Source organism: Tetrao urogallus (genome assembly GCF_951394365.1).
Source record: "Tetrao urogallus genome assembly, chromosome: 19".
NCBI classification, from domain to species: domain Eukaryota; kingdom Metazoa; phylum Chordata; class Aves; order Galliformes; family Phasianidae; genus Tetrao; species Tetrao urogallus.
The window spans coordinates 9,151,178-9,167,174 of NC_136832.1; the positions used below are offsets into that span (position 1 = coordinate 9,151,178).

Genomic DNA, 15,997 nt, shown 5'->3' on the forward strand with positions numbered 1-15,997 from the left:
CCATCATTTACTTACACGCTCTTTTAAAGGCAGCACGTCACACATTCCTGTTTAACAAAAGCTGCTGCACACAGCCTTCTGCAGTGTCACTGAACCAACCACTCGTACGGTCGGGTAAAGGATGTTACTTCCCCTGAAAAATGGCAGTCCTGTGTTACTGACAGACTTTAACCACCTCCGAAACAGAGAGGAAACGGAGCAGATGTCAATCTCCTGTTGGAGAGTTTCACACACGTGTAAAAAGCAGAAAAAATGCAGGCAGCACAGATCATTCACTGCAGGTGAGAAAAAAATCAGTGTGTGGCAAGAAAAAGAAGGGAGGAGAAAAAAACAACTCACAAAAAGATGCAAAATTCCAATGGCACATCATCTGCTACATAGTGGTGCTTGTATGGATCCACCACAAGTGAGGAAGGTTTTTTTTTTCTCCCATCCAACTCACACTAAAGGAAACCCGCAAATTCCAGACTGGATCTGTACATAATGTTTGTATAAAACGAAATGGAGCTATTGTCTTAGACTTTAAATATTTTACTATGCAATACTAAAACCATCTGTCTTCCAGCACAAAAAGAAAATACAAATTCAATTGCATGGCTTGTAAGAGTAACAGTGCTTTACAGAAATATTGATGCAACACTATGGTCTTTCTCAAACTGTTTGCATTTCAGATATTAGGAGTATTTCTCTTTTGTATTGCACAGACTCAAACGCATAGACAGCCATTTTCATACACTAGAGTAAGAAAACCTCCAAGATTATATGAATAAAATAGATACATTGGAAATAATTCTGATAAAGCTTACAAGAATTTCCCCACTGTTCAAAATGATTTCCTTTATCAAAGGCTTAATGGTGATGTGATTACCTCGATGGAGTGATGTTTTAAATGTGACTCTGCCCAAATACAAAACAAATCCAAAAAAAGCACCACTTAAGTAAAACAGAAATGATCACTGCAAAGACAGCAGGTTTTAAAGGAGTTGCTAAGATTAAGGTGAAATTTCTTGAGGATACTATTGCCATAGATAAGAGTCTTAGAAAATCAGGATGAACGTACCCTTTAACCTTTTCATTGCATCGTTGTATCTGTGACCTCACAGTCCTTTTCATGGTCCAGTTAGCATCTCGTTATACCAGCAAACGGTTCTCATCAAAAGCAGGGTAAGGATTGTGGTTTTTAAGACAGGCTGAAGGAGTGGAGAGCCTTGCAGACCAGAATGAAATCCCACTGCTTCAAGGTAGCAGTTAGCACATCTGAAGTCCAGCAGTGACAGGCAGCTGCCAGGGATTGGCCTTCCAGCATTACGTGACTTACTCAGCTCCACTTGAGTCTGATTTCTGTCTGTACAGACAAGCACTGCAGCTTTCATCTCGCTGCACTTGGGCCATCTTGTCAGTACACTGGCATTTAACTTGAACTCATGAGCCTGAACTCATGGGCTTTTATACTCCATTTTTTCTCTTTTTTTTTTTTAAATAATCAAGACATTATTACATCCCATTCATATACTGCCATCTATAATGTTTATATATAATATTAACATACACATACGTAAGAACTAGGATACTCTTTATGGACTCTATTTTCTGATATATATAACAAAAAATAATCAAACAACAACAACAAAAAAGTAAAGAAAAAAACAAAAAACAAAAAACACAAACAAACAAACAAAATCAATTGCTGGTGTTTCCAGTTTCCCAACAGGATTGCAGGACCAAACCCTGAGCAACTGCTCTGTGCTGTGGTTTTGCTGTAACAAAGAACTGTGACAATTCTACACCAGAGGTCCCTATTACCTCTCAGTGTCAGCACACTGGAGAAGGGAAATGAAAAATTTGCAACAAAAGTTCACCCAGTAGTATGACCTAATGAATGCCTGACAGGACAAACTTGGAACCTAATGGATTATTAACTCAGTACAGCCCATAAGTCTGGGTTTGTTTGCTGCACTCCACACGGGAAAGCAAAATATTATAGTGATGTATGCAACACAGGAAAAACTGAGCTGAATGCCATTCAGACAGGCAGCAAGAAAACTCTGGCATGGTGTGCTGTGTCATACTGCTGGCTGCACTAAGGGCTGAAAATACATGGAGTAAATTCTGCTTCAGTAGTACTGACTGAAAAGCTATGCGTGGAAAACCAAACCAAATCAATTCCAAACCAACCACCTTCATGCTTTGATCAGTGCAAGAGTCATGAGTGTGTTTAGTGGCAGAAAGTGAGGAAACAGTTGCAGGGATCAGAACAACATGGGAACTCCCAAGTAGAACAAATTCTGGGCAAAAAGCAGTCATGTGAATTGCAGCATGGCAATGGTCCTGCAGCCATAAAAGAAATGCTTGGTTGTATGCTGGCTCAAAAAGAAAACAAAAACATCCTCTCAATTCCAAAGGGACATCAAAAGACCACTGGGAACATTATTCAAAGGTTTCCCATTGCCTTCTGAGCTGTTCAACCTTACCTGGTGTGGATGACACATCTTGCTTGGTCTTTTTTAACAAATCCTCAAATGGATCTTTTGTCTCCTCAGGTTTTGAGGACAGTAACACTGACTCTAAGCCCTTAGCTGGCCTGGAAGGGATCAAAGGGGGTTCATTAGACAGAAGAGCTAGTGCTTGTTGGGTATCTACCTTGGAAGTGGACTTGCCCACATGCAACGTTCTGGTTTTAGAAGGACCACTTAAACATGCTGGCTGTAGAGAGCTCGTTGGAGAAGGGCTGTGGCTCTGCAGCAGTAAGGAGCCAGCTGGTGACATCGCTGGAGCCTGGCTGAACAAGTTAGGCATGGACAATGTTGAAATGTTTGGTTGAGGTCTGTGTGGTGGATATAAACTAGAATTAGGTGTTATGAAGCTAGAACTATAAGCATGACCTAATGTGGGGGTGAAAGAGCCCCTTGGGGGCCTAACAAGAGACATTGAAAGGGGTCCTGGCACCGTTTGTGTAAATGGATTAGGAGATGCCTGTAAAAAAGGTGGCAGTGCTGGGGAAGGATAACTGAGTGACTGGATAAATGGTGCAGCTGGAGGAGGCACAAAGTCACTTGCCACTGATATAAAGCCAGCTCCAGAAGGTGGAGTGACTGAGCTCTGCAGGCTGCAGGAACCTTGCTGGGGGCCACTGCTTTGCCAGCTGGCTGCTTTTAATGGATCCAGCAGATTCAGAAGGTAGTCACTTTCATTACCTGTATTATCTGTCTTCACCCTGACAGGTTGGAGCATCTCTGCAGTGCTGGTAGCACTGGACAAAAGCTGAGATGAACAAGAGGAATAATTTACAGACTGCTGGACTTCAGGTTCTAAGGACAACCTAGCAACTCCTAAGGGCTCCGGGATAAGATCTGAAACCAACTGGCTACATCCTGTGTGAGCACTGAGAATTTCTGTTGGCCCAGTTGGAGTCTGATGCTTGGAAGCCCTGGGTGCTGGCGGCGGTGGCACTATCCCCAGTTCAGGAGTCTTTCTTCCCTGTGGCCTAGGAATGGTGATATTCCCTTGAGCAGCAGGATTTGAGTCATCCTTTTCTGCAGAAGCCAGAATGCTGTCTCTGCTCCGGGGTCTCCTTGTGATTGGCGGTACATTGCCAAGTGCAGTCAGGGGCCTTTCTGGTGAGCTTTGGGAGTACTTGGTAGGAATAGCCATGTCATCATGACCCATATTCCACAGCTTGTTGTAAGGGTGAGACAGCTTCATTGGTGGCACAATCCTGTTCCTCTCAGACCCAGCAAGATCCATTCTCTGCAAGAAAACAACGTTAACTTTCACTGATCTCCTCTCAGCATGGATCAGCCTGAAGACAGGCTGCTCAGCTGTGAGTGGACAAAGATCTGTCCACAGAGTGAACACTGAAAGGAGAAGGACAATTGCATATGGCCAAGAAGGACAGGCAGGAAAGCAGAACTCTACAGTTTTAGTTACAGCTCTTCCTCTAAGAAGTTGTTCAGCTGTGATATATTGTGGCATCTGCTGTTAGTCAAGTAAGGAGCACGCATCTATATCTAGGGTACGGAAGTGGAAAAACTTCAATTGTTGTACAGCAAAAGCTGTCAAATGAAACATCTGGATCTAACACTAAATTAAATATTACTTTAAGGTAGAAATTACATCCTTTTCTTTCCTGTCAGAGTTTGCCACTTTCTCAGCTGTATATATTCAGTGAAGTTCTTCAAAGAATATTCCTCTTCATCAATCTAGATTGTCCAACTGATGTTTTAATGAAAAAAGCCACTACCTGACAACTGAATCTCATTTCAATAGTTTCTTAATTCAGAAATGAATGTTGAAACACATGGACAAATGGATGCACCTACTCAATACTAACTAAATATTATTCAAGGAATAATGGAAGACAGACAACCCTAGTTCTTTGCAAATTGCCCCAGGGCATATAGAACTCTGTCCAAACCTGGTAATCAAACGTGCATCGCTGATCTGCCTCTTCTTTTGGAGTCCGCAGGTCTTCCAGGCTCTTAGCCTGGCTGAGAGTCTGAGGCTGCGTTTCTACCTCTAAGTTAGGGAAAATGTCTTCAAGGAGGTTGATTTCTGTAGCGTTGCTGGAGAGGAGAGGGCTTGGAGGCAGAGGCTCTTTTGCCTTTTCTGGACTGACAGCCTCTTCCCCATCAGCACTATCAGATTCTTTCAGAGCCCGGTACGGCTGAGGCCTACAAGAGAGGAAAACAAAAATCATGCTGCAAATGACTGCCTTTCTCTTATTTTTAAAGACAACTATTTCCCAAGGAGCTGGATGGCTCAAACAAACTGTTTTTGGGTAGGAAAATGCAGCATACAGCATCTCATGAACAGCAGGCATGTGAGCAAAATGACTGAGGGCAGACATACAGAGATGACTTTGGCACTCAAGGAGTTTTCAGAAGAAAAAAAATGGAAGATGGAAGTACTTGGAGGAAAGCTGTGGTGATGCACTTACAGACAGACTGATAAGCCAAGTCTCCCAAAGCAGGAATAAATGGATGCCAGCTCTCTGCTGTGACAGCCTGGCCCTTCCCACTCAGGCAGATGGCTTTCTTGTGCTCAGGCCTTGCACACAGGAAGTCAGAGCAAGCACACCACAAAGTGCTCGTGTTCTGCAGCCACTTACATTCCCAGTTTCAAGCTAACTCAGCACAAAACATAATTCAGTGTTTTCCTGCAATAATTGGGAACACTGTGCAGAGTTCCAATGTTTGTACTGGTGTCATGTTATCAAGAAACACCACAATCCATTATGGAGACACCTATTTTACATTTACAGCCAAGGCCGAGTTAGCAAGATGCTTTTCTTGTACATACCTCAGCAAAAAGAAATGAACAACAGCAGATTTGCATATAGGTTCTGTGTACAGAGAACAGCAGCATAATGCACATCCAATTAATAACAAGAAGTGACACACTTATCTGCAGTGATTTGACTGGCAGTCAATTTTACCATGGCATTTAAACAAGGTTTCAATTAAAAGAAACTATTTGTGAGACCTCCAAAGCCAAGGATAATATGGAAGAACCCTCCTCTTCTTTCCGTATTTTATTATAACACATCCTTATCACACAAATCTATAAAGTCCTTACTTCCTTCATCAACAAATAAGTAGTAGGCAATCAGCTAGCAACACATGAATGTAATAATGTAAGTACCAGACAGCTGATGGGGCACTCCTCAGGAAAACAATGATCCTGCAAATCTTGATTGCATCTTTAATCTCTCACATTCTGCATGCTCATCTGCTAAGCATGAAATCACACTGCAAAATTACTGAAACACTGAAGAACCCTGCACACAAACCCAACAAACAACTTGCTATTTCTTGTATAATTCTATGTCAAGTTGTACTCAAAACCCTCGTAGGACCTCTGCATGGTGACTGCTCTGAGTCACCGAGGAACCGGTACCTGAGGGAGCACACAATTGGAACTGGAACAAGCTGATGGCTGCGCTGAAATAAAGCTCACAGGACAATCCAAACAGCACAGTTAGCACTGTACGAGGAAGAATGGCAGAAGGTTTGGGCAGGAACACAAGCAGCACACTGGAACAAAGGGCAAGTGGAAGGAACCTCCTACAGAGCTCAACTCGAACGTAACGCAATAAACTGTGCATTACTGCATAGTGTTTCATGCAGAAGCATATTTTTGCATGCCTTTAAATATGAAAGCAAGCAGGAGAAATGCAGAACATTCATCAAGTGTTGTACAAAGATTGCAAGATTATTTCCAAAACTGCAAGAAGCAGGCACCCTGACCAATGCAAAAACCATTGTTTAAAGACTGAATTAATACAATGAAAGAATAAAGGATAGACCATTCAAAAGGAGCAGAGAAGAAAAAGTTTTCAGAGAAGCCAGATACAGGATCCTCTTCCTGCTGAAATTCATCATCAGAAGAGTCCTCAGAGAGGAAGACTGTATAGTGTCGCATAGGCTTTACAAGGCTGAGGGAAACAGGGAGAGAAAAGGAAGTTATCAAGTTGTCACATTGCAAGCTGCAGAGGAGAGAGAAAACCAAGTGATTCATAGGCTCTAAGTAATTTCTGAACGTGACTGAGTGCCACTGCAAAGAGCTCTGCAGACATGTGTTGAGCTGTACTGTCTAGGCAGAAAATAAAATTCTTCTAAAAACCTTGGGTTTTCTAGGGTTATCTAGTATGGTAGGGTGCTAAGACCTGCAATCAGATCCCTGTTGCAATAGAAGCCAATACAGAAATCCACAATTCTGCCCACATTTTGTCAGTCACATATCACTGAGAAAATCCCAGCTATTGTACTGAATCAAAACGTACATCATGACTGACAACTGAGATGGGAGCTCAGTTTTGCTAATACTGAGATCTGCAATAAAGTTTGTTACTTCAATGTAAGCAGCATCAGGCTCATCGTGGGGAACAAAGGATAGGTCACGACCCCGTAAGCAATGCAGAACAATGGTAACATACCTCACAGCTACGTACATCACAGATAAGAATACACTGCAGAAAAGGACCAAAAGCGCAGGAAGAAAAGGAATTTGATCTGTTACCTTTATAGTACAGATACAGTTGCTCCTGCATTCATAATCAGCCTTCAGTGTTTCTTAGTTCTTCGGTCTAATTGTTAAATAACTATGTAACTGTTCTGAGAAACAGTCCCAAACATTAGGTCAGAAAAAGAGAAGTTGGACACTGTGAGTGACAGCTCAAGGGGACCCAAACTGCCGCCGTGAATAAATGTTACTCACAATCAGGTCAGAGCTAATTAATAAAAAGTCTAAAATAGCGGTGGCAGCAGATGCAGCTGATAGTGTTAAATCATAGTCTGTGGTACTCCAATTAAAGCTGTTGCATAGCTGTTCTTTTCCTCTCATGCTATAATAGGCATCCAGGGAAAGAGAGGGAGCTGCCACTGCATTAGGAAAAAATGGCCATTTTTTAAACTTTTTTTAAATTTTTTTTGCTAAAAGGGAGACTGCTATCCAAAGGCTTCAACTTGCATAAAAAAAAAATTCATCTAAAAGAGTTTTAGAAAGCAAAGATGCTTAAAGAGTATATCGATTTATATTAGAATCTTATAGATTTTTTTTTGAACTTATATACACACACAGAGCTTTTTCTCTTTGCAAAGTACAGTAACATCTAATACGACTCAAGCAAATCTAGAATTGTTTTCTGGAAATCAGGAGCGATGCTGACTGCCCACACATCTTTGCCAGGCCGTACGCCTGGCGATGGCACGCAGCAGATCTCAGGTGCCGCTGCCCTCGCAGCACCGCCTCTGATCCCTTTTGTTTGCCTTCAGACCACGCCGAATTCAAACGTATTGTGTCTGTGTGTGTATGCACAAAACGAGCTCTGAAGAAATAAGATCTCTTTTGCTAATTCATCATTTGCCCCTCAGCGCAGACCAGTGCAACAGGATCACATTCATAGTAAGATAACATGCACCGCTTTTGTTGCTGTTGCAAGACTCCTGAAAGTGGGATCTCCTAATTAGAAAAAGGAAAGCGCTTCAGCTTCAGCATCAGTGTTCTCTGAAACAGATTGTGGCCACAGATAAGGGATGAACAGTTTAAAATCGTCCAAGTTTAAATTTTTTATTAGCTTGAGGCAGTGGAATCCAAAAAAAGTACCGATTCCCTCATTAACCCAATTCGCCAACTCTCCTGCAGTCTGCCACCCACCACTTGCTAGGATTTCATACACAAAGAGCTGTCTCTGAAAGGCAGGTCACAGCAAGCCCGGCTACAAGGCAGGCGCTGCTGCAGCCTTAGAGGGAAGAAAGGATGTGTCCGTCACAGCTACAACCCTCATCATCTCCACATGACTGCACCAGCTCCTGCCTACCTAATCTCTTAGCTGAGTTACCATGCAGATGACTTGCTGATCTCTTTCTAATGTTTAGTTTAACATGTCTTCGGTTAGCACTAGCATATGACAGTACTGACAGCCGTGGCTGTTCCTTTTTAAATATCATGTCAGAAACACAGTGCAATAAAGCTGGGGATGCGCTCCATGGCTCTGCGTACCATTATGATAGTGTGGGTTTCTTTTTTAATGAGGAAGATCTGCATCTCAGGAGCTTTTTTCATGTGTCAGGATGCATGGACAAATCAGCAGCACATCACACTGGCCAAAAATGAAATGCTGACAAATGTAGATATTTCAAATTTAATTGACACCTAAATGTACTTGAGATAGAAAAAATACATACTGAAAATGTGAGTACAGGATTTGGACATTAATAAGGAGAACTCTGTAATAATTTTAAAAGGTAGTTCAGAAAAAAATAAATTTGTGTATTTCATCAACTGTTTCCTTTTCCTGATTACAGAGATGATGATACGATGGAGTAATGTTGGTCTTGATGCCATTGTTCCCCTGAAAAGGGCTTCCCAAATTTGAGGAAGGATTTATTCTTTGTATTTTAAAGAATACCTGTGCCACTACTCCAGGGAATTAAGGAATTTGTCCCTCTTAGACAGTAAAATGAAAAGAATGAGGGTTTTGGATGCATTGGTTTTTTTCTTGCCAGTATGAAATAAGAGATTTGGGACTGAGGGGATTGCCCCATAACTCTTCACTACGAACAAAGCACAGACCTGTCCCTGGAATTCCTTCCTGCATATTCAGCACACCTGAGTGTGAGCTAACAGGAACAGTATTTTATTTTTTAAAGTGACACTTTGCATACTGTGAATCTTCACAGAAGCAGAACAGTCTAAGAAAAATTAAAATATTAGCATAAAGCATATTTTTAAGTATTAAAAAATTATGAGTAAACCAATCAGATAACAGAAATCACTGTGTGATCACAGGGAGCAGTCAGGGCAGGTAACTGCCTCAGAGTTTGACTCAACTTTCTATGCAATTTCTACAAAGTTAAAAAAAGGAACAAAGGATTTAAAGTGGGAACAAGCTGGATGACACCTCTGCCTGCTCTGACAGATCTAGATGCAAGATCCTACAAAGCCATCTCACATTTTCATCCTATTTCTCAATAATAAGTACGCGTTCACCAATTTCCCCTACAGATATCATAGCCGTCTCTCTTTACAAAGGCAAGCTGCACACATTTGGTAGATAGATGGCAGAAATAAGCACCAGAACTGTTTCCTGCAAAATATCCTACAGGAAAAGTGGGAGAGACAGGAAGGAATCTGGGAAGGCTCCCAAAGGTTTTTGCTTGGCCACGTACAAAGAGCACGGCTGCTCTCAGTGTGCATCTTCCCCACTTGCTGTCCTTTTGCTGGGCCATCTGCGTTCTTGGCACCACCTTTATTGAATGTAGCTTTTTATAAATCAATTTTCTTGTGGCAGAAGAATCAAAGCCATGCAACCAATCTATCTGCTACAGTCTACAGGACTGTCCTTTGGATTCCAGCCAACCTTGTTCAAATGACTACTTGCGGGTTTAGCTTTTTCCTAAGCAGAGACCCTTGCTTGAAGTGATGCCTTAAAAAGCTTTACAGTACACAAATTCTGTGTGGCAGAGCTTCGAGAGCCTGGTTACATCAACTGGAAGTTAATGGGCTTTATGAGCCTGTATCATTTAACACAGCCATCATGCTGACTTCATGCTAAATTCAGTGTAATAACCTACTATTGCACTGCAGTCTAATTTCATTCATACGATATAAGAGAAAACCATTAGCTTCTCTAACTCCTACAGGAGTTCTGGAAAGTCATAATGAACTGCTGCAGCACTGACACGGGTTTAGCCAGCCCAAGACCCTTTTGACATGCTGTTAATTGTGAGCCTGACCCTCTGATTTCCTATTTTAATTTCCTCCCACTCTGCATGCCCTAGATGCCAGCTCCTCAGTAAGCCAGTACTTAGAGAACAGATCCTAGAGCTCTCTGGAAGCCTATTCTAAACTTAATGGGTAATCTTGCTGTGGTGTAAAAGAGAGCTCTTGAAAAACTGCTTATCTGTAAAAAAACGCGACACCTTGTTTCTGTGAACACCCAATTTGTCTTAAGGAGATGTGTCCACATGTATAGTATTGCCTCAAATGGCAACCCTATGTTTTCTGAGCTCTCAGGTTCTTCCTGCTTAATAATATTTTTTTAAACAATACATTTTAGATTTAATGGCAATTTGGAAGAATCTTTGTACATCACAAGCCTTGCTTTTTTTATCTGATTGCAAAACAAAACAAAAACGCCACGTTTCTATTGAAATGGAAAGAAACTCACTGAAAATTTTAATGGGAAAAAAAATAACTCTTCCACCAGCTCTTCTAAATATGAAGGTTTAACAAGACTCCCACCCTCCTGAGTTTTAATGGAAGACTGGTTAGAAAATGAGCACATGCATTCTTACAATAATATTCTTTTGCACAGATTTAAAAAACTGACTCCTATAACTTAAGATGCAAAATTTTTAATATTGTAAGAAATGCATTAATAAATCTAACAGCTGAAAGGCCATCTACGTGCTGGCTGACTGTTCAGAAATAATAGGCACCGCCATGGAAGGAAAGGAAGCTGCACTGAAACCAACTTGCTTGTGATCTGTGCCACAGCGCCGGGACGCCGTCCCAGCAGCCAGGAGCAGGACACAAGCCCAAGTCTGAGTGGTGACCACAGCCTGGGAAACAGCTCTGAAGCTTTCACATCATCAATCAGTTCAAGACAAAAATGTAAAGCTAGTTTATAAAAAAGAAATTTCTCCCGGAGCAGATGCTTCTCCTTACAAGCAGAGCCTCCATACGAGCTCCTGATCATAACTGGCTAATAATTAGCTTTGGAACCAATGCAATTAAGCTAAATATTTTGGTTAAGTTCAGGTCAAGAAAAAGCACTCTCAGTGCTGCCGCGGCTTTCACGGAATCTCCTCTGATCTACAGTATGAACACTTGAATGCTACCAAGTTACAACAGCAAAAATAGAAATTGTAGTGTTTTCATTCATTACAGTCTGATCCAAGAGGGAGAAAAATAATGCATGTTCTTTAAAGACAGAACTGGTGTTATATTTTTAGTTTAGAACAATAAATGAAAATAATTTTGTAAAGGGACAGAAAAAATGTTTATCGAAAACGTCATTATAAATATTTAATTACTTTTTAAAAATTACCTTTTGTTTATTCAAAATATCATTTTGAGGTAAACAGCCAGGAAGAAGGTCGATAAGTGCTCCTTTCCCTATCTCCAAGGCACTGCGAGCCACCTGCATGATCTTGCAGATATTTCTGCCATCACAACAAATTCAGGCTGGCTTGTGATTTCGCCAACTGCAGAAATTCCAAGTCTCATATATTACCTCCTGCGCTGAAGATCTGTGTCTGTCAATGCCCTGAAGGTTACATTTCCCCCACTTGTACATCCCAAATCATAGTTCTTGTCCTCCTGCCTTTCTAACTTGTTTGTATTAAAACCAACCACGCACATTACAGGATATCTGTTTGGCTGTAATATTCTACAATTAACTGTCTGGAAGGAGTTCTGTACACATTTGTTTTGCCACCTGAAGCTGATGAAAGGAAAGGATGAAAACACATCAGTAGCTGCTGAGCCACTGAATTTGAACTAGAAAATATTGAAGCTGGGGCAGGCAAGGAAAAGTCCAAGTCCTGGTACTGCACAGCAAGTGCCAGAGGTTCTAGGAACATTACTTGGTTTTCTTTCACATCGGTAAGATGGAAAAATCTCTCAGTACTAAAATGATCATAGAGAAAAATACATCAGCTTTATATCTACAGAGAACCATCATTATCTTTGGTAGATTACCACCAATAATCACCACCCAAAAAATATATAAAATGTGTGAAAGCAGCTGAAATGTACAGACTCACTAAAATTAACAGCTATCAATTAAAATCAATAAAAATAATATTTGTAATTTAACATATTACTAGCATTAGCGTAAATATTATGCCTGTCATTCATGCTTCTTTATTTTCAATCTGACACTGCAGGAGCTGAAAATAAATGTTATCAGGAAGCCACAATGGAATATCATTGAGCAGCTTCTGAATCAAAACACGCACAGTAGTTCATGAGAAACCTACACAGTGATTAAATTGACTCCATTATCTTCCACCTGGTACATCAACCATGCAGTGAGTCATATTAAATATTAAGGAAAAAACTTTATAAAAATTCCAATAATTTTTGTGCAGACAGCCACCTCCCCATATCCACCCTTTGACAGGATTTGCAATCTACTCCACAAGAGGGCAACCAAATTCCACTATAAAATGAATAAATGAAGCTGTAGAATTTAAAGTTACCATTCATTTCTAGCCAAAAGTCAGAATTCCACTCCACTCTAAAATGACTGGGAAAAGAAGCTCCAAGCATATAATTTGGAAAGGGGAAAATACCCAACCTCCAACTCTCTTTCCTTATGAACAGCGGCACTAGCAGTGGTACCCATCTGGGAAAAGGAGTGCTTAAAGAAACTAACCCCTTTTCTTTTTATGGGATTTTCTTCTCTTCAGATACAACAAATACCCTAGAATCTTGGGCATCAGCTAAAGCATTTCACTTTACTTAGAATAAGGCCACCACAGACTGGAACGTAAGCAGGTAATTCCAAGTGGCTATGAGATAAGCAATTTGTGCTGCAGTGAGGAGATGACTGACGAGGAAATCTCTGTGACAATTCAGATCAGTGCAACTGTCCTGTCACCCTGAGTCGAGGTCCAGTGTGATTTCCTGCACCAAGAGTGTACTGTCACCATGCTGGATATCTGGAAAGTGCCAGTGCTTGCTTTCTCACTGCTCCTCTAAATTGCTCTAAAAATGTTGAACTTTGAGCTGTAGATCACTGAGGATTTGTAGTTGTTTTTTTCTCTTTTTTTTCTTTTTTAATTTTGAATATACAGTCTGCTAACATTAACGCAACTGGAGAGAAGCAGAGCAGTAGAGCTGCAAAGTACTTACTGTTCCGGACTGGAAATGGAAGTCCTTCGTCCTTCCACAGCAATGTTGCTCTTGGGTCTCTTAACAACATGAGGTCTTGGAGGACGAACCTATTGCATACACATACACAGACACACTTCATCAGATACTTCAAGAGCTGGTCATGCAACAGATATAAATGGCAACATATGCATAATTACCATGATCTTAAAGGTATCTTACACTCACAGTCAGTTTTAACTTTTATGCTTCAACAATGTTTACAAATCCATTGGTTTGGATGTAAACTACGCAGTCCCACAATTTGCTAAAGGGCAAAAACCCACGTTTTGAGTTGCAAATGACATCATATGCTTGCTACTGACCATTAGCCAGTCAGTGAAAATTTGCTCAACTGTCTTGTTTAGAACAGGGCAATTTTCTGATAAACAGATTTTCTAAATGTAAGCTTCATCTAAAAGAGTGAGTTGACAGAGTGAAACTGGAAAGGCCTGCATTGCACATTACATGGATATTGTTGTTCAGCTCTGACATCCTAATCCTTTTGTGTGCCTGTTCATAGGAAGCCAGCTCCTCAAGTGAATAATTCTGTAAAAGAGAGTACTGAAAAAAAAATTGTACTTAAGAGTAAATATTGTAAATGAAAAAATACTATTTTTCTTAAAAAATATGGTTCTTTCCGGTAGCTGATCAGAACACCTTCACAGACACATTATCATTGACATCACTGAGGTTATATTAGTGTATCTTTTGTTGTCTGCAATAACACTCAAAGGTTTTCTGTGGAAGGTGATGTTGCTGCCAGCTGAATTGCACATAACATCTCCATTATCTTCTGATGTTCAAAAATCAAGTTGAATTTACCCACGTGAACTCCATAAGCAAACAAGCTAAACTTCAAGGAAAGGAATAAGCACAGCTGATCACTAAATGGGCAAAATTGACACACGTGCCAACCTGTACTAATAAGTAATCCTGTTGGTGAATTTATTCCTCTGAGCCAAATGCAGGAATGAAGAATTGCAGGACCAGGGTGTACAGCCAACTTTCCACTTTTTTGCTTTTTTTTCTTTTTTTCCTTTAAAGAACTACCCAACCTGGAATGCAGTCTGACTTGCTGGTTCTGCTGAATGTTAACCAACAGGAATCTCCAAAGCCCTCAACAAGGTAAGGAACACAACTCAACTTCTGCCCTCTTAGGCCTGTGACCTCTTCAACAGCCAAATATAAAAGGTGTTACAGGCCTACAATCCAAGTACACTTCAGATGACTGATGAACTTGTTTGCAATGGCAGCACCGGTTGTGCCCCCATCTCTGGGCTTTTTGGGTTTGTTTGTTTTCGTTTGCTCGGTTGGGTTTTGTTGTTTGTTTTTTTTTTAATGCTTTTAAGAACATTTAGTTCAGGTTCTCTTGACAGGAAAAAGCTGCTAAGCTGTGAGCACTGTTTCTACGCTGCACAATGGCATGCAGAACTCAACAGCAAGATCATTGTATTGAATTTTCATTTCAAAGAAAAAGGTGTAGAGCAGATATGATGAAGAAATCCAGAGATGTATTGCCACAGTTTCTCAGGAAAAAGAGTTTATACAAAGGTCAGATGTTAAGGTCTTGAAGATCTGTCCCCACACAAGGCCTTTCCTCTCTTCAATAAAGACAGCTTAAGAACGTGAATTTATGGAAGGATTAAGTTTGTGGCAACTTCAACTGAACTTGCAACGTGGTGAAACATGGGGAAAAGAACAACAGAGCTAATTAGACGAGCTGAGCTGTCAGAGTGCGGCTGAATGGCTCGGTGCCAACAAACAAAAGGAATGGGCTGGCAATCAGCAGGATCGATGAGGAATACTGCTTCATTAGGGCTGATAAAACAGAGAGAGTGAGCAAGAGAAAGAGTGTGCAAGGGTGGGGGGGAGAGAAGCAAGACGAACTGGATGGAGGGGGAGAACAAGAAGGAGAAAAAAAGAGGAAGAAAGAAACTTGTTTAATTAAATTTAAGCTGAAATATGGTGTGTAACACTGGCTTGTCATCGTGCTGTGAACACTTTCACCTTTCGGTTGATATCCTGGGGGAGCAATTGTGATGAGCAAAAGAGATGAGAATTTTGGATGGCTCCAGGGGGTCACCAGACCAGCAAAGCATAGGGTGACATGCTAAGTAGGATTTAGAGTATTGTTCATGAGGGACTGCTAGGAAAAATCAGGAATCGAGCCAATTCCTCTCTGGATTTTTAGCCAAATAGGCTGGGTTAAATGCATATCAAATGCAAAGGTAGGAAAGAAATCCAATTACATGAGCACAGGGACTAGAGAATAAAGGTAAATACTCAGTACAGGATTAAATGTGCTTATTACTGTCCCTATCAACTTTATGAATAATTATCATATTACAACTTTTGCTAATTGAATGAAGTTTCCAAACAGCTCCTATTAATTCTAACAGATCTCTATTAATTACAAACAATCACCCTCTCACAACATCACTACAATTCATTTCCAAAACAACAGAATGTAAAGAACATATCTGTTCTGCTTCTTTAACCTTCTTTGGTTTGTGTTTTTGTTCTCACTATTAGTAATGACTCACACTGCAAGGACTAATTCCCACAAATTCCTTTTTGTAACAGATACAGCCTGAAAACAACTTCTCAGCAATTC

At 40.7% G+C, this 15,997-nt stretch overlaps 1 protein-coding gene across 6 annotated transcripts in view; it reads right to left on the bottom strand.

Moving 5' to 3' along the window:
* Window positions 1-2,427: 2,427 nt before the first annotated feature.
* Window positions 2,428-15,997, bottom strand: part of DENND1A (DENN domain containing 1A) — a gene marked incomplete at both ends in the record, with an annotated part of 170,509 nt that continues 156,939 nt past the window's right edge. For 5 of the 6 annotated variants that reach the window (XM_079544662.1, XM_079544661.1, XM_079544660.1 and 2 more), the window contains 3 exons: window positions 2,428-3,747; window positions 4,415-4,670; window positions 13,363-13,451. In XM_079544662.1, coding sequence (XP_079400788.1) covers window positions 2,428-3,747; window positions 4,415-4,670; window positions 13,363-13,451 — 1,665 coding nt within the window. Of the gene's footprint in view, window positions 3,748-4,414; window positions 4,671-6,304; window positions 6,434-13,362; window positions 13,452-15,997 lie in introns of all 6 variants that reach the window. The other variant, XM_079544657.1, reaches the window with a different exon arrangement.